Source organism: Sturnira hondurensis, unplaced genomic scaffold (assembly GCF_014824575.4).
Source record: "Sturnira hondurensis isolate 20B ecotype Veracruz unplaced genomic scaffold, ASM1482457v3 Scaffold0022179, whole genome shotgun sequence".
In the NCBI taxonomy this organism is placed as follows: Eukaryota; Metazoa; Chordata; class Mammalia; order Chiroptera; family Phyllostomidae; genus Sturnira; species Sturnira hondurensis.
The window spans coordinates 133250-157924 of NW_028094810.1; the positions used below are offsets into that span (position 1 = coordinate 133250).

Genomic DNA, 24675 nt, shown 5'->3' on the forward strand with positions numbered 1-24675 from the left:
AGAGCACACACAACAGCATCTAAGCTCAAGCATTACATTTAACACCCAGCCCTAGAGAGAGGCCCCCACTAAACCCCACTGAGAAATTAAGGCAAGAAGCAATAAACAAGAAACTCTCTAGAGGGCGAGTAAGCTAGCGAGATAAGAAACCCTGCTCCTACCACCCTCACAGGGCCACTGGTGCCTGCCTGGAGGAGGAGGTCTGAGTGCACGCCTGGTCCCATAAGTTTTCCTGGTGCCAGCCAACCTTGCCTAGGCCTCTTGGGTAACGTGAAATAGCTAAATAACTCCAAATGGAGAACGGGCAGGGGCTGTGGGAAGCCTAGGCACTCACGAGGGATTGGGGCAGTGCAGTCAGAGCGAGAGCCTGTGTGCCTCATTAGTCATTCTTCAACATTGAGGGAAATCAGGAGTTAAGCACAATTATAAGGAGAGAAGGTAGCAGGAATCAAGACAGAAAGATGGTGGAGAAGTCTTGGTCTTACCCTGCAACCAATTGCTCATCGGTTGGAGGACATGGCTCGCTGAAATGGGAACAGGACCATCAAGACCAAACAAAAACACATTGATTTTAAAAATCACGAAAATTTATAGTAGTTTTATTACAACAGCATTAAAGTCTAACAGAAGTACCACCAACTGAGGGCACAGCTCTGCACCCTCAGTTCTCTAAGGCAAGCATTAACTGCTGAGGTCAAGGCTATGCAACTTACCAGACAACAAAGGATATAGACACTCCCCAAGGTGAAGACTTACCATACAGTTTTCTCACCAAAGCTCAAATTCTTTCACATGAACATAGACTGGGCAAGACTGAGACCCTGTTTCCACAAGCAGAAGCAAGGCCAGAAGACCTGGGCCAGAGCTTAGCCCCATATGGACTGGCTAAATGCCTACGCAGTAGAATTTAATCTGACAAACCGTCTCAAACGGACCAAATAAAATCCCACAGGTAGAAGCCTTATGAAAACCGCAGAATGCCACCCAGTGCCTCAGTCCCAACTCCTGAGGTGCTGTGACTACACGGCTGACCTCATTACGTTATTCCAGAACAGGGCTGTGGCAAAGCAGTCATGGCAGATCGGTATATATTTATGTTGGAAAATGTCTGAGACATCTGCACTAACCAACCAGAGCATTTTTAGTAAGTGTATTTAAAAGTTAAAGTTCCCCTACAGAGGTCTGTGTCCTGAGATACGCTGCCTTCCGAGTTTCCTGGAAAGAGAAAGCAGGCCTGGGCCTCTCAGTGCAGACAGCCTTGGAGTGAAGCCCGCCCGACGCCATGCCATGACCCACGGACGCCCTGCTGGGACTGCCACCTCCCACAGCTCTCACCAAGAAATACACATTGCCAAAGACCCATGCAAGAGAAACATACAACGAAGAACCCTTTCTTTCAGCAGCTCCCAAACGTTAACTCATCAGTTTGTACAGTGGTAAAGGGGTCAGACATTTTATGGATTTTCCCAAGACCACCAGAACTCAGAATCTGAAGAAGCTTGAGTGGAACTCCTACAACTCCATCTCCAACAACTAGATGGGTCACGGCAAAGTCCCAGTGTTCCATTCCCTTACGAGGGAGTGGTGTGGCATGGTGAATTCCACAGGCACGTCTCATGGATTTGTGTCTGCCCCTCTGAGGGACACAGAGCCATCAGCAAGTACTCTCCACCAACACAGATGCTCCCGTGACACCTAGACTTGGGAGGGAGAGGCCTTGCCACCTGTAGGCATCTTACCAAAGAGGCTCACCGTCTAAGGAATGTGCCCCGGATCATATACTGTAGGATGCAGAGTGAGAATCAGAACCCGGAACCTGCACCTGTCTCAGCACACTGTCCTGTAGGGACACGCCAATGTGGGCACCAGCGTGGTCTTGGCTGGGCCAGGAAAAGGGAAGGGAGATACCCAAGCTTGGGGACAACACTGCTTGTCCACATTCTTGGGTACTGACCTCAATTCTACCAAGTAAAAGCATCTTACTAACGTATCTCAACACGCGTGCCACAGGCAGAGCTGTCAGAGAGGCCCCGGTGAAGCCCGCGTGCACATGGCAGGGAGGACGTGCGCTATGGCACACCTGGCCAAGACCCCCTCCAGCCTAGGGCACAACTGTGCCTAAACGTGCACCCACTGCTTCCAGAAAGGTACCCAGGTCTGAGAAGGCAGGAGAGCTGCCTGGTTCGAGCGCCCCACAATGCCAACAGAGAAATAAAGGGTAGAGACAGATACCTTGCACAGCTATGGGAAAGTCTTCTGGGCAATGTTTAAGGAAAGTGATTTCAGAGTGTTTTGAAATGGCATCAACTCCTCTCCCAGCCCCCAGCATCTCCTTCTCTGAGGCAGTAGCCAGAACACTGCTGAAATACGGAGAGGAAGCCAGAAATGACCATCCACATCAGGAGGGGTCGTGCCCACACCAGCCTTCCTGGCGGAAACCAGGCTTCCTCTCGCTCCTCTCCTCATGGCTTTGTCTCTGCCAGGGTGGGTGATTACCCAGAGACGGAATCAAGGGTGAGCAGCCTGGCCCCTGACACCCAACAAAGAAGCCTTGAATTCCAAGCCTTAGAGACAACAGACAATATCTATTTTCTTCTCTCCCTTCTGACTCCCAGTTAAGTTTTTAAAAAGTGACAGTTAATTCTTATACCCTGAAACACATCATCTCGATGACATACCTTATAAACCCAGCTTTCTCTCTAAGCCAGTGCTGTCCAACAGAACTTTCTACAGTGACAGAAATATTCCCAATCTACACCATTCAATATAGTAGCCACTGAGCACCTGAAATGTGGTGAGCGCAACTGAGGAAATAAATTTTCCATTTCATTTAATTTCAGTTCATTTCTACTTAAATGGCCACAGTGGCCAGAGACTGTGACCCTGGGCAGCACAGCTCTGCACCCTCAGGTCTCTAAGGCAGGCCACCGCCACATTCGGCAATCACCCATGTGGCCTGCCACACTGCTTCAGTCTGGCCAACCGAGGAGTGGGAACATTCCACTGGTTCCAGAAGAAGGGTGCCTCTGAGAACGAGGGAAAACAGGGAATGGGCAGGAAGCACCCTCACTGCAGGATGCCAGGAGGATGCCTGAGGTTTGACAGCACTCCCCCAGGTGCCAGGGGCAGAGCAGCGGCTGCGCAGGCCTATGTGACAAAATAAAGCTGGGGCCCTAAGGGTATTAACATGTATCTCTGAACGTGTGGAGAGTGGAGATTAGGATCAGCAGATGCTGTCATGTGCTAACATCACCAAATGACATTACCTCGTACTATAAGCTTCTGGAAATTAACTGCAGGATTACGTGCTCCTGGCCCTCTACGCAGACCAAGAGCTCTTCCTGAGTCTTCATGTCCTGAGCCTGCGCCTCACGGCAGTGGAGCCTGAGAGAAGAACGGCAGGCAGCTGGCCAGCCCTGCTCAAAAGTAGTCTGTGGCACAGGAAGAGTACAAAACACACCCACCCCGTGTGCAGGGGCAGAAAGCTTTCTGTGTGCCTATAATAAGAGTTTGTCCAAGTTTCCAACTTTAAAGGACAGGACAACCACAGGTCTCGATGTCACACAGAAGGACCCATGGAATGTCCAACACCCTCCCACACCCTACTCCCTCCTGCTGGTCCCTCCTCCAAAGCCTGCTCCCTTCAGAGACTGTCACTGGTCACTTCGGAGGCCCCCGACATGCTCACACACCCAAAAGTAACAACCACACGCTCGGAACCGCACAACACTCTGGCAGCCGCGGTGCCCTGTCAGAGATCTGAGGGAGGCTGTGCCGGCAGCATGCATGGCAAAGGCCCGGTGTGGGGAGCTCAGCCACTTTCCCATGGACTGCAGAGGCTAAGCCCTTTCACTCACAAACACCCCAGCTATGCCAGGGGAACCAATTTACAATCTTTCCTCCCTCACCTGGGCCTGTGTTACCATTTACTAAGCTTTAAAATGAACATAAGAAAGGAGAAGTGGTCATTTCTCATGTTTGCAGGATACCCCTTCCCACAGAGAACGAACGGCAGGGGGGGGGGCATACACAGAAAGGAACAAGACCCACTTCTCATCTGCACTGCAAATGAGCGAGGGTCAGATCAGCCCGACTCTCAGTCCGTATCCTCCCCACCTGGAGAGACTGTACTGCACCCAAGCACCTACATCTAACCTCCAGGCACCCGCTTGAGGAATAAGGTCTGAGGACAGCGCTGGGGTCTGCTTTCCTGTGTTCCTCTCATAGGACGTAAATGTCCCACAGAAACATGGCCTCAGCCGTTCTGCAGCCTTCTTTACCAACCACGAAGCCCACAGCTGGAACACGTGGCCAAATCATTCAGCAAGCCACAGACTGGAAAACAACCCACAGCCCTGCACTACCCAAAACACCCACCAAATGAGAAAAAAAGAACACCAGGTTTCTCAGGGGAAACGTCCAGGTCCACAGGAGGCAGGGCCTTGCCCAGGCCTGGGGCAGGACCAGCACCACCACAGTGACTTGGAGGCCTTACCTGGAGTCCCCGTCCTGGTCCTCGGCATTGTCCCTGGTGTTGTTCACAGCATATCTGCTACGGGGCTTATCTGAGTGAGGGTGAAAAGGAGACAACAGCTAAGAAACCGGGGTCCATCCACATACAGAGGACTACGGAATCAGTACAAGTGCTGGCTTTAAAGTGGGGTACATACACATGATGGACTATTAATCAGCCACAAACAAGAACAAAGCTCTGATAAGGCTACCACATAAACAAATTCAAAAACACTATGCTAAGGGGCGGGGGGCGGGCAGGGTCGGGAATATAAGACAGAAAGCTGTACTTGAACAAGAATTAAATTAAAAAATTATTTAAAAAAAAACACTATGGTAAGAAAAAAACTGGACACAAAAGGACAAATACTGCAATATAAAACATCTACAGAAGGCAAATTCAGAGAGAGAAAGTAGATTAAAGGTAGCCAGAGGCTGAGGGCAGGACAAATGGGGAGTCACTGCTTGGTTACAAGCTTCATTTGGGGTCATTAAAAATTTTGGAAATGGTCCTAATTATATAATATGGTAAATTGATTATGGTGAATATGATTAATGTCACCCAACTGTACATTTTAAAATGGTTAAAATGGCAACCTGGCAGGGTGGCTCAGCTGGTTGGAGCATCATTCCATACACCAGAAGGTTGCAGGTTCAATCCCCAGTCAGGACATGTACAGGAGGCAACCAATGGATGTTTCTCTCTCCCTCTCTCTCCCCTCTTCCCCCTTGCTCGCTATTTAAAATCAATGGATATATTCTCAGATGAGGATTTTAAAAATTCATTAAAATAGCAAATTTTATATTATATCTTTTACCATAATAAAATATTTTTCAAAAGACTATAGCTTCCAATAAGTTATAGTAACATAGAAAATGCTTTTGCTACTATTAAGCTAGAAAAAAAGAATATATATATATATATATATACACACACACACACACACACACAGATACATATACATGTTCTCAGTGTATGATGTCAACTAGGTTGGAAAAAGCACAGATAAAACAAAACATTTTATTTTTAAAAATTTTTTAAAGATTTTACTTATTTTTAGAGGGAGGGAGAAAGAGAGAGAGAGGAACATTACTGTGTGGTTGCTTTTCATGTGCCCCCTACTGGGGACCTGGCCCGCAACCCATGCATGTGCCCTGACTGGGAACTGAACTTGCAACCTTTAGGTTCACAGGCCAGTGCTCAATCCACTGAGCCACACCAGCCAGGGTAAAACAAAGAATTTTTAAATGCCCACATACCAGTATCCTTCATATACACAAACAACAATACTTTACCAGACCAAAGGATGAACTTAACATGTTAATCAAGAGCGGCCTCATCATGCATAAGAGGCCCATAAAGAAAATAGAAATGCCAATAAAGCAGATAAGAATGAATAAAAAACATACTACATTCTTGAATGGGAAGATTTGACATAAAGATACCCTTTCCTCCCCATTAATCAACATGTTTTAAATGACCTCCAAAACTACACCAAAGCCTTGAGAGTGGGGTCTAACACAGTCAATACTAACATTTACAGGGAAAAGTAAACAAGAACTGCCTTACAATGCTGAAAAATAAAAGTAACAATAGTGACTAATTCTGTTGTATATATATAAAGTTACAATAATTCATCAGTGTGGAACCCACACACAAACACAGATTACTGGGAGACATAAGAAAGATCAAAAAATAAACTCAAACACATGAATTTAGTATGTGAAAGGTGGCAGAACCAGTCAGTGAAAGCAAGGTGAATTATTCTATGAAATGATGCTGGGACTAGGTAGTCATATGAAAGAGAAAATTATGCTGGCTTTTGAATCCAATGCTCCCCAGCCGCAGGGACCCATGTGCCCACTTCCTTCCTCACCCACCACAGTGCCTGCCCCTCAGGGCTCCAGCAGGCAAACAGGAGGCACACACACAGCTCTCAGCAAGTGCCCCCAGAGTACCAACTCCCAGTAGGAGCCTTCACTTTGCACCAAGATAAACACATTTAAAAATGAGACAACAGACCTGGCTGCTGTAGCTCAGTGGATTGAGCACGGGCCTGCGAAGCAGACGATCGCAGTTCGAGTCTCAGTCAGGGCACATGCCTGGGTTGCAGGCGAGTTCCCAGCAGGGGACTCACGAGAGGCAACCATACATTGATATTTCTCTCCCTCTCTCCTTCCCTTCCCCTCTAAAAATAAATGAATAAAATCTTTTAAAAAATGAGACAACAAACATTTGACAGAAAAATATGAGACTCTTGTTAATAATCCTGGGAAGGAGAGGCCCTTCTAGGTATAACAAACTTAGAAACCACAAAGGAACAGAATAAAATCTTGACTCCATAAAAATCAAAACTCTATGTGGCAAGAATTCCATGCAGGCAAACTGGTGAGTATGTACAGCTTTGTCATACACAAAGGCCTATTTTTATCCTTAATAGACAAAGAACTCCTTCAAATCTGTAAGATAAAAAAAAAAAATCAAACAACCCAAGAAGAAATTAGGCAAAGGTCATTCACTAAATAAATTAAAATAGGTCATTCACTAAAAAGAAAATACAAATGGCTCTGAAAACAGGGAAACATGCTCACTCTCAATCTGAGACAAATGCACAGTAAAACTACTATCAGATAAAATTTTTTAAAAGATTTTACTTATTTATTTTTATAGAGAGGGGAGGGAGGGAGAGAAACATCAATGTACGAGAGAAAAAATGATCCACTGCCTCTCACACACCCCTAACCGGGGACCTGACCCGCAACCCAGGTGTGTGCCCTGACCAGGAATCAAACCAGTGACCTTTCAGTCTGCTGGAGGATGCCAAACCCAGAGAACTACACCAGTCAGGGCAGACACAATTTCTTAAAAGATCTTACTTATTTTTAGAAACAGAGGAAGGGAGAGAGAAAGAGAGAGAGAGAAACATTAGTTGGTTGCCTCTCACACATGCCCCAATCAGAAACCAGGCCCACAACCCAGGCGTGTACCCTGACATTTTTAATTGAACCGGCAACATTTTGCTTTGCAGGATGACACTCAAACAACTGAGCCACACTGGTCAGGGCCAGATCATTTTTCACCTATCTCTTTAACAAAGAAAAATCCGATCTATTAAAAATTAACTATGTTCTCCCAGACAAGAAAAACTAAGAGTTCATCACCACCAAACCAGTATTACAAGAAACGTTAAAGGGACTTCTTTAAGAAGAAAGGGAAGGAGGAGAACATAAATATGATCAATAAAATGACAACAACTAAGCGCCCATCAATAATCACTTTAAATATGAATGGATTAAAAGTTCTAAACAAAAGACAGGGTAGCTGAATTAATAAGAAAACAAAACTGTACCTATGCTGTCTACAAGAGATACTTCAAACCTATAGACAAACACAGACAGAAAGTAAAGAGAGGGAAAAAGGAATTTCACGCAAATGCAAACAAAGAAAAAAAGCTGGGGTAGCAGTACTTATACCAGACAAAATAAACTTTAAAACAAACTGACTGGTGTGGTTCACTGACTTGGGTATCATCCTGAAAACAGAAAAGTCGCTGGTTCCATTCCAGTCAGGGCACAGGCCTGGGTTGCAGGCCAGGTTCCCGGTTGGGGGTGTTGGAAAGGCAAACTCTTCTCTTGCACACGGATGTTTCTATCCCTCTCTTTGTCCCTCACCTCCCCTCTCTCTAAGAATAAATAAATAAATTATTTTTTAAAAACTAAAAAAAAAAAAATAAAACTGGCTATAATAGCAGACAATGAAAGACATTTCATAATGATAAAGGGATTAACCCAACAAGAAGATGCAACTGCTGTTCACATTTACACAACCAACATAAAACAAATATTACCAGACATAAAGAAAGAGATTAACAGTAATACAGTCATAAATGGGACTCTGATGCCCCACTGACATCAATGGACAGATCTTCCAGACAGAAAACCAACATGGAAACATCAGCCTTAAACAACACATTAGACCAGAAGGACTTAATTGATATTTTGAGAACACCTTACCTCAAAGCAGCAGAGCATACATTCATTTCAAGTGAACACGGAACATTTTCCAGGAGAGACCACATATCAAGCCACAAAACAAGTCTCAAGAAGCTTAGGAAGAATAAAATCCTATCACGGATCTTCTCCATCCACAATGGTATGAAACTAGAAATCAATTACAAGAAAAAAACACACACACAAACACATGTGTGGCTAAATAATATACTACTAAACAATGAATGGGTTAACAATGAAATCAAGGGAAAAAAATCAGCTCTGGCTGGTGTGGCTCAGTGGACTGAGTGCCAGCCTGAGAACCAAAAAGTCACAGGTTCAATTCCCAGTCGGGGCACACGCCTGGGTTGTAGGCCAGGTCTCCAGTTGGGGATGAGCAAAAGGCATCAGATCCATGAATACCTCACACACTCACTTTCTCTCCCTCCTTTCCTCTCTCAAAAGAAATAAATAAAATCTTTTTTAGAAAGTTAGAAATCAAAGATACTTTGACACAAATGAAAATGAAAACACAACAACCCAAAATCTATGGAATACAACAAAAGCAGTCCTAAGGGGGAAAATTCATAGCAATACAGACCTACTTCAGGAAACAAGAAAAAAATCTCAAGTAAACAATCTGACCTTATACCTACAGGAACTACCGACAAAGTCCAGAGTGAGTAGAATTAAGGAAACAATAAAGACCAAAATGGAAATAAACAAAATATAGTCTAAAAAATACAAAAACATCAATGAAATCAAAAGCTGGTTCTTTGAAAAGATAAAATTGATAAACCTCTAGCGTACTCATCAAGAAAAAAGGAGGAAGGACCCAATTAAATAAAGTCAGAAATGAAAGAGAAGTGACAACTGATACCATAGAAATACAAAAGATTATAAGACTATACTATAAATAATTATATGCCAACAAACTGCAAAATCTGTAAGAAATGGAAAAATTCCTAGAAACATATAATTTTCCAATATTAAATCAAGAAGAAACAGAAAATCTGAACGGAACAATTACTACTAATGAAATCAGATCAGTAATCAAAATACCCCCAAGAAACAAAAGTCCTGGATCAGGTGGCTTCACAGGTGAATTTCACCAAACATTCAAAGAAGAATTAACACATCTCCTTCTCAAATGTCATTCAAAAAAATTCAATAAAAGGGTCCCAAGTTCATTCTGAGGTCGGCATTACCCTGAATTTCAGACAAAGACATTACAAAGAAAGAAAATTATAGGCCAATATCCCCGATGAACATAGATGAAAAGCTCCTAAAAAAATACTAACAAAGTGAATTCAGCAATACATTAAAAAGATTACGAAACCCTGATCAAGTGGGACCTATTCCTGGGATGCAAGCTTGGTTCAATATTCAGAAATTAATTAATGTGATAGAACACATAAACAAAATGAAGCATGAAACTCATATGATCATATCGATAGATGCAGAAAAAGAATTTGACAAAAGCAAGCATCCACTTATGACAAAGGTCCTCAGCAAAGTGAGAATACAAGGAACATACCTCAACATAGCAAGTCCATATATGACAAACCCACAGCTAACATTATACTCAATGGGGCAAAGGTTAAAGCGTTTTCCTTAAGATTAGAAACAAGACAAAGATGTCCATTTTCACCAGTTTTATTCACATAGTATTGGAAGTCCTGGCCACAACAATCAGATGAGAAAAAGAAATAGAAGGTATCCAAGTTTAAAAGTAAGAAATAAAACTCATTATTTGCATATGGCATGGTACCATATACGCAGAACCCTAAAGATTCCACTAAAAACTCTTAGAACCAATAAATGAATTCAGAAAAACAGAAGGATACAAATTACTATTCAGTAATAGGTTGCATTTTTACATACCAATAATGAACTACCAGAAACATAAATTTAAAAACAATCCCATTTACAACAACTACATCAAAAAAAATTAAATACCTAGGAATAAATTTAACCAAGGAGGTAAAAGACTTGGAAAGATTATAAGATATCGAAGACAGAAATTAAAGAAGACACAAATAAATGGAAGCATATACCACGTTCATGGATAGAAAGGATTAACATAATTAGTGTTCACACTACCCAAAGCCATCTATAAATTTAACGCAATTCATATCAAAATACCAATGGCATTTTTCACAGAAATAGAACAAATAATCCTAGAATTTATATGAAACCATAAAAGACCCCAAATAGCCAGAGCAATCTTGAGAAAGGAGAACAAACTTGGAGGTATCACACCACCTGATTTCAAACTATACTACAAGACTACAGTAATCAAAACAGCATGGTACTCAAATAAAAGCAGACACATAGATCAATGGAATAAAATAGAGAGCCCAGAAATAAACTCACCCTTATGCGGTCAATTATTCTATGATAAAGGAGACAAGAACATACAATGGAGTAAAGACAATCTCTTCAATAAATGACATTGGGAAACTGGACAAATACATACAAAAAGAGACACTAGACCACCTTCTTATATACCATACACAAAAATAAACTTAAAATAGGTTGAAGACTTAAATGTTAAGACCCCAAACCATAAAACTCCTAGAAGAAAACATAGGCAGTAAACTCTTTGACACTGCTCTCAGTAACATTTTTTAAAATATATTTCCTCAGGCAAGGGAAAAAAATAAACAAATGGGACACATCAAATTAAAAAGTTTTGCACAGAAAAGGAAACCATAACAAAATGTAAAGACAACCTACCATTTGTGAGCAGATATTTGCCAATGGTACACCCGCTAAAGGGTTAATACCAAAAATTTATAAAGAATTCATGTAATTTAACCAGAAAAACAAACAATCCAATTAAGAAATGGACAGAAAACCTGGACATTTCTCCAAAGAAAACATACAGACTAGACATATGAAATTATCAAAGTAATGCCAATTAAGTGCACAATAAGACATTACCTCACACCTGTCAGAATGGCTACCATCTATAAATCTAAAAACAGCCCTGGCTGGTGCAGCTCAGTGGATTGAGCTCGGGCCTGTGAACCACATGATCCCAGTTCGATTCCCAGTCAGGGCACATGCCTGGGTTGCAGGCCAATTCCCAGCAGGGGATTCACGAGAGGCAACCGTACATCGATATTTCTCTCCTTCTCTCCTCTCCCTTCTCCTTCCCCCCTCTATAAAAAATAATAATAATAAATAAAAAATAAATCTAAAAACAAGTGGTGGCGAGAATGTGGAGGAAAGGGTACCCTCATGAACTGTTGGCAGGACTGCAAATTGGGGCAGCCACTGTGGAAAAAAGTATAAAGTTTCCTCAAAAAATTAAAAACAAAACTACCTTATGACCCAGCAATTCCACTTCTGGGTAGTTAGCCAAGGAAATCCCAAGCACTAATTCAAAAATATATATGCAGCATGATTTACAATAGCCAAGATATAAAAGAAACCTAAGTGCTCATCAATACATGATTGGATAAATATATGCACATATACAATGGAATATTATTCAGCCATAGAAAAGAACAAAATCTTACCATTTGTGACATGAATGGACCTAGATGGTATTATGATAAGTGAAATAAACCGGAGAAAAACAAATATATGATTTAACATGTATGTGGAATCTGAAGAACAAAATAAACAAAACAGAAACAGAAGAGATGATAAATAAATAGAGAACTGATGACTGCCAGATGAGAAGAGGTTGGAGAGCTGGTGAAACAGGTAAAGGGATTAAGAAGTAAAATTGGCGGTTACAAAACAGTCATGGGGATGAAATGTACAATATAGGGAATACAGTCAATAATACTGTAGCCCTGACCAGTGTAGCTCAGTTGGTTGAGCATCCTCCCGCAAAACAAAAGGCCACCAGTTGGACTCCTAGTAAGGGCACATGCCTAGTTTGCCGGTTTGATCCCCAGCTGGAGTGCATACAGGAGGCAATTGATCAATGTTTCTCTCTCACATCCACATTTTCCTCCCCTTCTCCCTCCCTTCCCATCTCTAAATTTTTTAAAAATAATAATAATACTGTAATAATTATGTATGGTGCCAAACTTATCAGAGGGGTCACTTAATAAATTATACAAACATATACCCATTATGCTGTACACCTAAAACTAATTTTTTTAGGCAAAAAAAAAAAGGAAAAGAAGAAAGAATAAATATGCTCATTATCCCTTAGATCCAACCATCCCACTTCTGGGAATTAAGCCTTTATCCAGCAAAATGATAATGTACACAGAAAGAACACTTTCATTGGTTACAGTAGCAAATGATTGGAAACAACTTAAATTCCCATCAACAGAAGATTGGATAAATAAATCACAGTATGTTTATCTATGAGTCTGATCATAGTTCTGAAACTATCTCCAAGATGTGAAGTGAAAATGAAAACAATACAGCAGAACAGTGCATACAGTGTGTTCACTTGAGCTTAGAAAAAAAAGTAAAATAACGCATGCATGTGCTTGCATTTACAGATTTCCCGCGGTGTCCATGCAGAGCAGGGACAATTACTAAAGAGTAAGTAGTCATCTGAAACAGAGGAGCATGCCTGAGGGCAGGCAGTCAAAGAAAACGGCAGATGGGTCTTTAATTTCATCTTTTTCCCAAGCCGAATACATTAACATGTCAAAAAATAACAATAAGTGGAGGCATTTTAAAAATGGAGCTGGAGCCCTGGCTGGTGTAGCTCAGTGGATTGAGCATAGGCCTGTGAAGCAAAGGGTCGCTGGTTCTATTCCCAGTCACATGCCTGGGTTGCAGGCCAGTTCCTAGCAGAGGACACTTGAGTGGCAACCACACATTGATGTTTCTCTGCCACTTTCTCCTTCCTGTCCCCTCTCTCTAAAAAATAAAAATAAAATATTTTTTAAAATTTAAAGAAATATATATTTTTAAATGAAAAATAAAATGGAGCTGGAGCCATCCCAGAGGAACTGCTTCCCATGTCTTTTGCCTCAAACCTCTGACATGTTAAAACAGGGCAAAATAACCTTTGCACTGGCTTAAGCAGCCTTGTGCCCCAAAGCAAGCAGGTACTATGACTACCCGACTGACCACTATGGGACTGAAAATTAAAAACATTGTTTAGAATTAACATCACTTCGTTATCTGACCAACAGAAATGCCTTCCTTTCAGTGATATAAATTGTTCCCCTTCCTTTTCTCATAAACACCCAGGGCCTTTGTCTCTCAATCAGAACCCTATTTGGGACATCCCAAAGAGTTATTCTTAGTTGATCTCAAATAAGTGCTTGTTGCCTCTTACTTTGGCCTTTCATTGTTAGGTTAACACACGCAGTGCTTACATATTTTTTCAAAAGGCTGCAAACATGGATAAATGTTAGCAATAGTGGCTTTGGCCTGTTGAATTATGAGTGATTTTTCTCCTGCTTTTTACTTTTCTACACGTTTCAAATAGTACTCTATAAACAGCAGCCACCGACTGTATGATCAAGAAAAGAAAAAATAAGTAAATAAAGGTCTTTATTTCAAACGTGGGAAGCGGAGAAGCAGGGGCCCCTGTGGTTGCTGCTCTGGCCCAGCCTCCAGGCTCAAATTTGGAAGCGCCAGTCCCGCTCCCAGCGCTCACTTACTTGTCTGAGACGCCGGGTGCTCCTGACTTCTCTGGAAGGGGTACCTGAATAGCAGTTTATTGCCCCTGCTCCCCGAGCTCACCAGGATCACGCTGATAGGGCTGGTGTTGTCCCCCATCCTATAGTGGGGCCACGGGAGCGGAGGTGGGAGGTTGGGAGGGCTCTGAGAACGGGCCGGGGGTGAGGGGCTGCCTTAGGAAGACGCGCCGAGGGCCGGGGCGGGCCTGAAGACAACTGGACGTGGGTGTCGTGTTGGGAAGCTCCGAGGAGCCCGAGACCGGGTAGGTGGAAGAGCTGAGGAAGACGCGCTCCGGTGTGGTGGGGCGGGAGGGGAAAGGGGACCTGACGAGGACGAGGACGCGACCGCGACCGCGGCCACGGAAACGCCCCGAACTGAGAGGAAAGCCGAGAGGAAGCCAGGGCCACAGTCACCAAACCTGCGCACCACCTAGTACGTCCAACCCGACCCGCAAGATTTCCGCCACAAGGCCAGGCAAAAGCGCAGAGAATGCCTGCGCGCGGGTCGGGAAGTTCGCGCAGGCGCGGGCGACGGTGCGCACGGGCGGCCGAGTGCGCAGGCCCCGGGCCCACTCTGGGAAGCTACGCCTGCGCCTGGAAAGGCCCGCTTCCTGCTTGAGGCGAAGGGAACCGCCTATCAGCGTGAAGGGAACCCAGGCTGCGTCGGGTTCCGGGAGGCTGTCCGTGAATGTTACATTCTTCATTGTAAAAGTAACACTTGCTTTTGGCGGAACGTGCACACTTACAAATATAGAGTACTAAAACATTGTTTTTAAAAATCACTTCTATGGCTCATAGACCTAAATAGAAGAGCTAACACTTATAAAAATTCTTACCAAAAAAAAAAAAAAACAGAAACAAAACATAGGGGTAAATATTCGTGACCTTGGGTTAGGCAATGATTACTTAGAAATGACACCAAATGCACAAGCAACTAAAGGAAAACTTAACTGGACTTTATCAAATAAACACTTTTGTGTTTCAAAGGACACCACCAAGAAAGTAAAAGTAGCCCACGGAAGAGGAGAAAATATTTACAATTCATATATCTGATGAGGGAATTGTATCCAGATTAATTTTTTTAACTCATACAACTCAACAATAAAAAGACAAGTAACCAATTGAAAATATGTAAGGGAAGTGAGTTGATATTTCTCCAAGGGATATAGACAAATCTCCAATAAACACAGGGAGATACATGCTCAAGATCATTACTCATTAGGGTAATGCAAATAAAAACCCCAAAGAGACACCACATCACCCCACTAGGATGGCTATAATCAATAAGACAAAATAAACCGGTGGAGGCGACAAAACGGCTAAACGGCAAGGAGGTGGAGAAACTGGAATCTTCACACGCCGCGGGGGTTGGGGTGTGCAAAAAACGATGCGGCTACTGTGGAAAATAGCCTGGCAGTTGCTCGAAAGGTTAAAGAAAGAGTTCTCAAACGACCAAACTATTCCATCCCTAGGTGTATGCAAAGAGAAATGAAAACATAGTTTCACACAAAAACTTGCATGTTCATAGCAACATTATTCATAATAGCCAAAAAGTGTAAACAAGCCAAATGTCCCACAATTGATGGGCGAGTGAATAACATTTGGTATAATCCATGCAAAGAAATAGTTTTTGATCATAAAAAGTAATGAAGTGTCAATGCATGAATTACCTTTGAAAAATACATAGTGTATGATTTCATTTTTATAAATGTCCAGAATAGGCAAATCCATAAAGATGGAAAATAAATTAGGTTGTCTAGGGCTGGCATAGTTGGAGGTATGTGACTGCTAATGGGTATGGGGTTTCTTTAGGGGTGATAAATCTTCAAGTTTGTGGTAATGGTTGCACAACTCTATGAATATACTAAAACCACTTAATTGCCTACTTTTTCCCCCCAAATCAATACATGGCTTTTACTGAATATTTAAAATATCACAAGTAAGCCCTGGCTGGTGTGGCTCAGTGGATTGAGCACTGGCCAGGGAACTGAAGAGCCGTTGTTCGGATTCCCAGCCAGGGGGCACGCCTGGGTTGCAGGCCAGGTTCCTAGTTGGGGGCATCGCTTTGATGTTTCTCTCACTCTCTTTCTCCCTCCCTTATCCTCTCTCTAAAAGTAAATAAAATCTTTTGAAAGTGAAAGCAAAATATCACAAGTAAAGAGGAATCATCTGATGTCTTGCTGTTACTATAGCTGGACAACTTACATCATATTCATCAGCCTGATGAACTGCTCCTTTTTCAGAAATATAGACACCATCCAAAATTGTTCTGGTGTCCTTGTTTTTAACTATTGTGGCTTCAGCTGAATTTGGTATTAGTTCAATGTCAGTTCCTTCAAGAATTAACCAATCTTTCTGGGCTTGAGATAACTCAATGAGCAACACCTGATCTTATCCAAACTCTGCAGATGTATTTATTTTACGCCCAAGAAAATTCTGATTCCAACAAGAGAGGCATTACCCTGAGTTATGACAGATGGGCAGTGAGCATGCACAGACCTCACTCTGTAACAGAAGCCCGGTGTTACAGCCTTGCTCATGTTCTGTGTGTGACTGCAGAGTGTACGAACAGTGGCCATTCCTTTCTATCTCCCCACCATTTGTCAACCCGGAGCCTTTTTTCTTTCCAAGCAGAATGAGTTCCACACTGATATGTTTGAATTCCCTTCACAGGGTGTCTCTAGGGCCCTTCATAATAACTGTGCGCCCCTTCACAGAGATGTTGCTATTTCCTGGAATGTCAACAGTCTGATTGCTGAGAATGGTCTTCACCCTCACAGTAGATGCAGCAAAAAAAAAAAAAAATTGAATTGCACACTTTAAATGAGTGCAAATTATATCTCAATACAGCTATTTTTTTAAAGATCAAAAAAAGCTCCCTGGCTGATGTTGTTGACGGGACAGACCTGGTTCTTCTTGCTGACACATGTAAAGAATTACAGATCAGCAAATCTAGAAGCATGTAATCCATTTATTGGTGGCCCACTCCCGTGGATGAGAACAGAACTGGGAAGAGTGGGGGATGAAAGGCAAAGTTTCAGGGCAAAGCAGGGTGAGAAAAGCAAGAGAGGCTGAAGACCAGGGCAGCAAGCCTCCAGGCAGCCTGAGGCCAGGTGGCCAGAGGCCATATGGCCTGAGAGCCAAGAGCACCCAGAGCCCCCTGAGACAGAGAGAGTCCTTTGTTCTCAGGACTTATGTAGTAGGTGGGACAGAAGGAAAAAAGTTACATATTGATTAATGGGTAGGTGCGGTGCCAGCTTTCCTGGGGGAATGTGACTACCCAAACTTAGGTATGTGTGGGGGTCTATTAGCCTGAATCCTTATCTTGCTCCAGACCCCATTTGTTTGTCTTGTTGTAAAATAAATGTGACAGGAGGCAGTTAACTAAAATTGGGGCACTTTCTAAAGTTATTTATGGGCTCTTTCTGTAAACATCAGGGACTCCCTCGTAAAACAGGTAGTGACCAGGGGTAGGCAATTAACCAAAGTTGTTTTATGGGCTCTTCTTTGGGCACCGAGAACCCTCTCCTGCATTCCAGGCCTTGGGATGAAAGCACAGGTTCAAGGCTTTCTTTCCCAGACAGTGGAAATACTACATAGAATTTCAAGGACTTCCCTTCTTTCTTGCTAACATAGTGTTTCTTGTGACGTTGGAACACCTGGCAACATTATCAGGCCCAGCCCAGGACTGCTGAGTTAGCATATGAGACATGTCTCCTTCCTCCTCGCCGCCTCAGTTTACTATTTAATCTACCTAATTGGTCAAAGGCATTTCTTAGCAACCAGGGTGCTAAATGCTGGCCAGTAACAGTGTTGCAGTCTCAGAGTTTTCCCTATGCTGTCTCCTTCCTTGATGTGGCTCAGTGGATTGAGTACTGGACTGCAAACCAAAGAGTTGCTGGTTCACTTCCCGGTCCAATTTCCTGTTGGGGCGCATGCCTGAATTGCAGGCCAGGTTCCCATTGGGGGGCTCGCCAGAGGCAACCACACATTGATGTTTCTCTTTCTTTCTCCTTCCATTCCCCTCTCTCTAAAAATAAATTAAAATCTTTTTAAAAAATAAAAGGTCAAAAAAATCAGCCCTAGCTGACTCACTTAGTTGGAGCATCATCCTGTAACCAGAAGGTTGCAGGTTCAATCCCTGGTCAGGGTGTGTGCCTATGTTTCAGGTTTGATACCTGGTCCGGGGATGTACGGGAGGTAACCAATTGATGCTTCTCTCACCCATCGATGCTTCTCTTTCTATTTCTGTCTCCCTTCCTCTCTCTCTAAAAGCAATGAAAACGTGTCCTTGGCTGAGGACAAAAAAATAAAAATAATAAAAATAAATCACCACATCCACCCCACCCAAATCTTCTCCAGGAGGTGACTGGCTGTGTCCAAATCTCCCCCAAGCACCTGAAAAGCATGACAACGTAGCCGCTTCACTACAGGATTGCTGAAGTAACCTCTTGCACTGAAGCTGACACAAAGGTGTATTTTACAAGGCAGAGTCATGGGCTGAACCTGCCAGGGTGAAAGGTAAGTGCATCTGAAATGCCTCAGATATTTTTTTCTAAAATTCCCAAAAAGGAAAATAGTATCTTATTCTTTGGTGCGTTTCTTTGATTACTGAGGTGGAGAACTGTATCACTTGATTATTTGCCAATGTCTGAGAATTGCCTTCTTGTTTTCTTTGTTCTTTGACGGTTTGGACATATTTGCTTCATGATAGTTACTCTCTGTTACAGATTCTGCAAGCCTTTTTTCCAGTCTTGTATGTTTTGATATTATATATAACCAAAAGCTTTCCAAGTTCTCTCACAATTCCCAGGAGTGTCCCTGGAATGAAAATGAGGGCACAGAAGAGGAAAGTGATGCTGGGAGAGCCGGGCCGATGGGGAAGGGGGACCCCCTGCCTGGAGGAATGACTAGCTATAGTAACGGTGGTGTCCCCACAAGGTGACCGGGAGTCTGTGGGTACCCAGACATAAGGACAGGACTCTGGCTCTGGCCTTCTTACTCCAACTTCCCTGGACCATGCTGCTACCTGATCAGACAGTCCCACGGCCTTTGAACCTGGAGGAGCAGGCCTGGTGTCCAGGGACTTGGGGAGGCTGTCTCTGAGCTGTGGAAAGACCCAGACTTGGAGTACCCCACTGTTCCCCAATAACCTCTATGCATTAAGCTAGCATCATAACACACATTGGAATCCATGAAAGATGAAAGGAGACCATCATGATCCCGGCACACAGAGGTTCTCATTACATTCCTCCCCAGGCTACCCTCACAGGACTCAGGTGCAGGGATGTACAGGGCTGGACTGGAGCAAGCAGAGGTCCAAATCCCACTGCACCCTCACCAGCAGCACCTCTTTGTCTACATTTTCACCCTCATTGGGCTGTTACAGAAATCAGAGCTCCTGCCACTCCCTGGCCAGTCCAGCCTGGTGCTGGCAGCCAGCGGGGCTCCAAGGTAGACTTTAGGCCCGAGGTTCCCCACCAGGAACAGGACTGAAAGCAGATGGTCTCTAACGTGTAGCCTTAGCATGAAGTCCTCACAGTCTCCTGGACAACGATGTGCCCAGGGCCAACCCTCTCTCAACACAGGGCATATCCTCAAACACCCCACACCTCTAAGTCCTCATTTTAAATTTAAATAACTCTTTTATAACCTACTGTTTTGAAGGTAAGTAGATGCTTTGAATCCGAAACTCCTGACCCTTGCTCCCAGCTTAGGTCCCCTAGACAGGGCCAGGCCTTATCAGTCCTGCCACTCAGTCTGGACCTGACAGACCCCCTGCCATCTCTCAGAGGGCCAGGGGGGTCTTGAAGACCCTATCTTGGACCCACTTCCCTACCTCCACCTTCTCTGGGGCAGTGTTCCTGCCCAGGAAGAATTACTCACCACTACCAACAACTACAATAATCCCGAATTCACAGTGCCATGATCCTCCCTAACAGTGAGGTGAAGGCCATTCTAACCCTGCCTGAGATTTAAACAGTGAGACCAAGACTCACAACCAAGGCCTGCCCAGGGTCACCCAGGGGTTGCTCTCAGGGGAGAGTCTGCAAATCCTTAACTCCACTGAGTGATCAGGGCCCCTCTGAGCTCAGTTCCAGCTACACAAGCTCAGAACAAGGCTGGGGCTTTGCATTCTGCCCAGAGACCAGTAGGTCTCAGTCCTGGAGCACAGGCGTGGGCTCCAGGGTCACAGGACTCCAAGGCCTGAAGACAGAATAGACTTGCCCAACCCCCAAAGGGTCCACCCCAGACCTAGGTCTCCTCTCTTGCTGGGACTGGTTCCCTCCTCTGATGAACCTTTGGCATCTTTCATAACTTTCCCAAACCTTCATTTCCTTATCTTAAAACATTAACGATGATACTATAAAACTTCTCTCTCGGAGAGCTGTGAGGACCAATACCCAACATGAGGAGGGTCTGGCACTGTGCGCAAGGCTGAGGAGGCATTAGATAAATGCCGGCTAAAACCAGACAGCAGACCTCACCTGCAACCAAATAAAATCCGTGAGAGGTGGGCTGTCGCCCAACTCAAAACCCAGTCAAGTTCTTGGAACGGTAATACCTCAATATTTGGCACAATGCTTATTTCACTTGTTTTTTAAAAATGAGGTAAAATTTGCCTAACACAAAAATTAAGCATTTTAAAGGAAATAATTCAGAAACCCTTTGTGTACTCATGGTAGTGCGCAGCCATCATCACTATCTAATTCTAGAACATTCTAATCATCCCAGAGGAAACCCGGTACCAACTACGTAATCACCGCCCATCCCCTCGAGACCCCAGCACCCTCTGGCCCACTTTCTGTCTCCATGCATTTGCCTATTCTGGACATTTCACACAAACGAAATCATAGAAAAATGTGGTGATCATGTCTGACTTCATTCACTTAGTATAGTGTTTTCAAGTTTCATCCATGCTGTAGCGTGTGTCACGGCTTCATATTTATGGCTGACAATATCTTCTTGTATTCATGTACACCATAATTTATTTATCGGTGCATGCACTGATGGGCATTTGGGTGGTTTCTACCTTTTAGCTACTATGACTAGAACAGTACAACATTCTTAAACAGGACCAGAAAATCACTAACTTTGACTGCATTAAAATTATAAACTTATGTTCAACCAAAAACTGCATTCAGAGAGCGGAGGCCAACCACGGACTTGGGGACAGGTGGCCCATCAAACTGAGGAGGAACTCATGCCCGGGAGGCAGGTGGGCGGGCTTTTCTGGGGGACTGATGGGGCCAGCTAGTGTCCTGATTTGGGTGGGGGTCCCATGACTCTACATGTCAAAATTCACAGAGCAGCACATTAAAAATTCAACTTCACTGCATGTTAAAATATAGATTTTTAAAGATTTTTACATTTATTTACCTTTAAAGGGGAAGGAGAGAGGAAGAGAGGGAGAGAAATATCAATGTATGGTTGCCTCTCATGCGTCCCCTGCTGGGAACTGGCCTGCAACCCGGGCATGTGCCCTGACTGGGAATTGAACCATGATCCTCTGGTTCACTGGCCCACGCTCCACGCACTGAGCTACACCAACCAGGGCTAAAATAAAATTAAGAGGAACATTTGCCTCATTGTTAAAGTNTGACTGCATTAAAATTATAAACTTATGTTCAACCAAAAACTGCATTCAGAGAGTGGAGGCCAACCACGGACTTGGGGACAGGTGGCCCATCAAACTGAGGAGGAACTCATGCCCGGGAGGCAGGCGGGCGGGCTTTTCTAGGGGACTGATGGGGCCAGCTAGTGTCCTGATTTGGGTGGGGGTCCCATGACTCTACATGTCAAAATTCACAGAGCAGCACATTAAAAATTCAACTTCACTGCATGTTAAAATATAGATTTTTAAATTTATTTACCTTTAAAGGGGAAGGAGAGAGGAAGAGAGGGAGAGAAATATCAATGTATGGTTGCCTCTCATGCGTCCCCTGCTGGGAACTGGCCTGCAACCCAGGCATGTGCCCTGACTGGGAATTGAACCATGATCCTCTGGTTCACTGGCCCACGCTCCACGCACTGAGCTACACCAACCAGGGCTAAAATAAAATTAAGAGGAACATTTGCCTCATTGTTAAAGTGATGATATGGTGAGCAATCCCTAACAGCAGATCATATTAGAATTCTCTTTCATGACCTAGCTTTTCAAGGTACAGACCCAGTCAGTACACCGTTCCTTGGTGCCAGGTGGGCAAAACCATTGCTTTCTCAGAAGAAACCCAAAAGTCACAGAGCCAAGGGGGAGGGAACTGACATGTGGCCAGAGTGGGCTGGCCCCAGGATCCCACCCAGGAGCTGTGCAGGCAGCACAAGGCATGTTCCAACCCCACGAGGGTGTGTTCTGGGCCCCACTTCTCTGGTTTCTCTCCTTTCGTGAGTCTGAACTGGACAAGGACGATGCAGAACTGGTCTGCAAATGCAGGCATGACCTTCTGGGCTGGCTGGGCCCCTATCTCGGCTGGACTCTGGTCAGGCTGTGGCTAACGCCCCCTCCAAGACTCAGCAAGGGTGGTAGGAGTGATAACCCCTCACCCACCTGTCCCACCAGACTCTGACTGCCCATTGTCCAGGGATCTGATAAGAGACCCACCCCCCACAGCCTGGCCCCCACCCTGACTCTGTGTATATAAGTGGACCCTGGGGGTGAGCACCACAGAGGTCAGTCCTGAATATGCCCAGCCCCAGTTCAGCTACAGCCATGTCTCTGACCAAGGCCGAGAGGACCATCATCATGTCCTTGTGGGGCAAGATCTCTGCGCAGGCGGATGTCGTGGGCACCGAGGCCCTGGAGAGGTGAGTGCCAGACAGGTTGGGATGGAGCCCGGCAGGTGACAATGTAGGGTTACTGAAGGCAGGGGACAGGAAAAAGGGAACAGTGAGGAGGGGAAGAGTGAGGAGGGGAAAGAGGGATCAGTGAGTTTGAATAGTGGTGGAGAGGCGCTGCCAGCGCCAGTGAGCAGGTGGGTGGGGAGGAGAGTAGGACTGGGCCTCTCACAGGAAACCCAGCACTCAGGGGACTGCGAACATCTGTTGAATGAAAAAATGAATGAATGAACGAACGAACGAATGACTGAAAGACCGGGCAGTGAGGGTGAGACAGTGCCCTATACTGGATCCGATTCCGACTCTGTCTTTATTTAAAACTTTAGTATTTAGTTCAAAGTGATTTTTTTTGCATTAATAATTGTGTCTTAAAATGTTGCGTTAAAATATGATTTATTCTGACTGCTGGATTTTCTGGGACCGCTTAAATTTTGCGCCCAGGGCAAGGGCAATGCTGGCCTCACAGGCATCCGACTTCCCCCACCCCGCAGGCTCTTCGCCAGCTACCCCCAGACCAAGACCTACTTCCCGCACTTCGACCTGCACCCGGGCTCTGCGCATCTGCGCGCGCACGGCTCCAAGGTGGTGGCCGCCGTGGGCGACGCGGTCAAGAACATCGACAACATCGCCGGCGCCCTGTCCAAGCTGAGCGAGCTGCACGCCTACATTCTGCGCGTGGACCCGGTCAACTTCAAGGTGAGCGCGGGGGCGCGGGGCCGCGGGGGTAGGGCAGAGGCGGGGCCGCAGTGCGACCAGGGCAGCCGTCCCCGCCCGAAGAGCGCCCAGCCCCACGCCGGCCCCGCGCTCTGAGCAGCCCTCCCGCCCCCCAGCTCCTGTCCCACTGTCTGCTGGTCACGGTGGCCTCGCACTTCCCCGCGGACTTCACGGCCGACGCCCACGCCGCCTGGGACAAGTTCCTGTCGGTCGTGTCCAGCGTCCTGACCGAGAAGTACCGCTGAACGCCGTCCAGGGACCCCAGAGGACAGGCCACGACCCTCCCCAAACCCCCTCCTACTCGGTGTCGCGCCAATAAAGAAATTAGTGTACACTGCGCCTGCGTGGTCACTGGGGCCTCTGAGGGGAGAAGGAGCGCACGGGTGGGCTTAAGGTCGCCGGGAGGACTGCGGGGATCCTTGGCGCCGACCCCCAGTCTCTCAGACAGGAGAGGGCAGCGCCCCAGGCGTGAGAGGCGCCTGTGACCCCGGCGCGCGGCCGTAAAAGAGCCCCGGGCTCTACTTCCGGGGCAGCCCGGCGCGCGCCCTGCCCCCCGCGTCCTGCTCTCCCCCGACCACCGCCTAACGCTCTTCTCGCTGTTGAGTGTTTACTGTTCCCTGGTTTATGCAGCAGGGAGAAGGGAGTCGTGAAGGCACTCACTCACTCACTCACCCACCCACCCACCCCCTCATTCGCAGCTGTGGCTGCTCCCATTAAACGAGCACTTCCTGGCCCACAAGAAATTGCTGGCCTTTTCTAGGCCAGCGATTTCCAGCCCCTGCGCCGAAAGACAGGGGCACTGGCCTCTTTTCCTCAGACTGTTGCATAAAAAAGTGACGACAAACAGGTAACAATAGCTGTCCGGTGTGAACGAATCAAAATTACACCTTTTTTGTCAGATCGCCAAAAAAAATAATCTATTTTTGGGGGTGCCGCAGAATTTTAGTAATTAGTTGATGTGTGCCATGAGATAAAAAAAAAAAAACAGTTGAAAACTGCTGTTGTAGACGAT

The 24675-nt window shown here is 45.1% G+C and overlaps 2 protein-coding genes and 1 pseudogene across 10 annotated transcripts in view; 1 reads left to right on the plus strand and 2 right to left on the minus strand.

The window, feature by feature from the left end:
- NPRL3 (NPR3 like, GATOR1 complex subunit) overlaps positions 1–14670 on the minus strand; it is a 45808-nt gene extending 31138 nt beyond the window's left edge. The window contains exons 1-4 of one of the 9 annotated variants that reach the window (XM_037034531.1): positions 14542–14670; positions 14097–14215; positions 4496–4565; positions 486–524 (exon numbers count right to left, since the gene is read on the minus strand). In XM_037034531.1, coding sequence (XP_036890426.1) covers positions 486–524; positions 4496–4565; positions 14097–14214 — 227 coding nt within the window. In that variant the 5' untranslated portion in view covers position 14215; positions 14542–14670. Of the gene's footprint in view, positions 1–485; positions 525–4495; positions 4566–14096 lie in introns of all 9 variants that reach the window. The other 8 variants (XM_037034530.1, XM_037034529.1, XM_037034538.1 and 5 more) reach the window with 8 other exon arrangements.
- On the minus strand, positions 14525–20811 carry LOC118978808 (60S ribosomal protein L9-like; annotated as a pseudogene).
- A 1957-nt stretch (positions 20812–22768) lies between these two features.
- On the plus strand, positions 22769–23997 carry HBZ (hemoglobin subunit zeta). Its single transcript, XM_037034634.1, has 3 exons — positions 22769–22919; positions 23441–23645; positions 23780–23997. The coding sequence occupies exons 1-3, from the start codon at positions 22798–22800 to the stop codon at positions 23906–23908; spliced, it is 456 nt and encodes a 151-aa protein (XP_036890529.1). The 5' UTR covers positions 22769–22797; the 3' UTR covers positions 23909–23997.
- The last annotated feature ends 678 nt before the right edge of the window (positions 23998–24675 follow it).

What these genes read in the sequence shown, in the direction of transcription:
- HBZ (XM_037034634.1), top strand. Translation starts at nt 22,798, where the DNA reads ATGCCCAGCCCCAGTTCAGCTACAGCCATGTCTCTGACCAAGGCCGAG. An exon ending in GGCACCGAGGCCCTGGAGAG is followed by an intron (nt 22,920 to 23,440) that starts GTGAGTGCCAGA and finishes CCCACCCCGCAG; the next exon opens with GCTCTTCGCCAGCTACCCCC. An exon ending in TGGACCCGGTCAACTTCAAG is followed by an intron (nt 23,646 to 23,779) that starts GTGAGCGCGGGG and finishes CCCGCCCCCCAG; the next exon opens with CTCCTGTCCCACTGTCTGCT.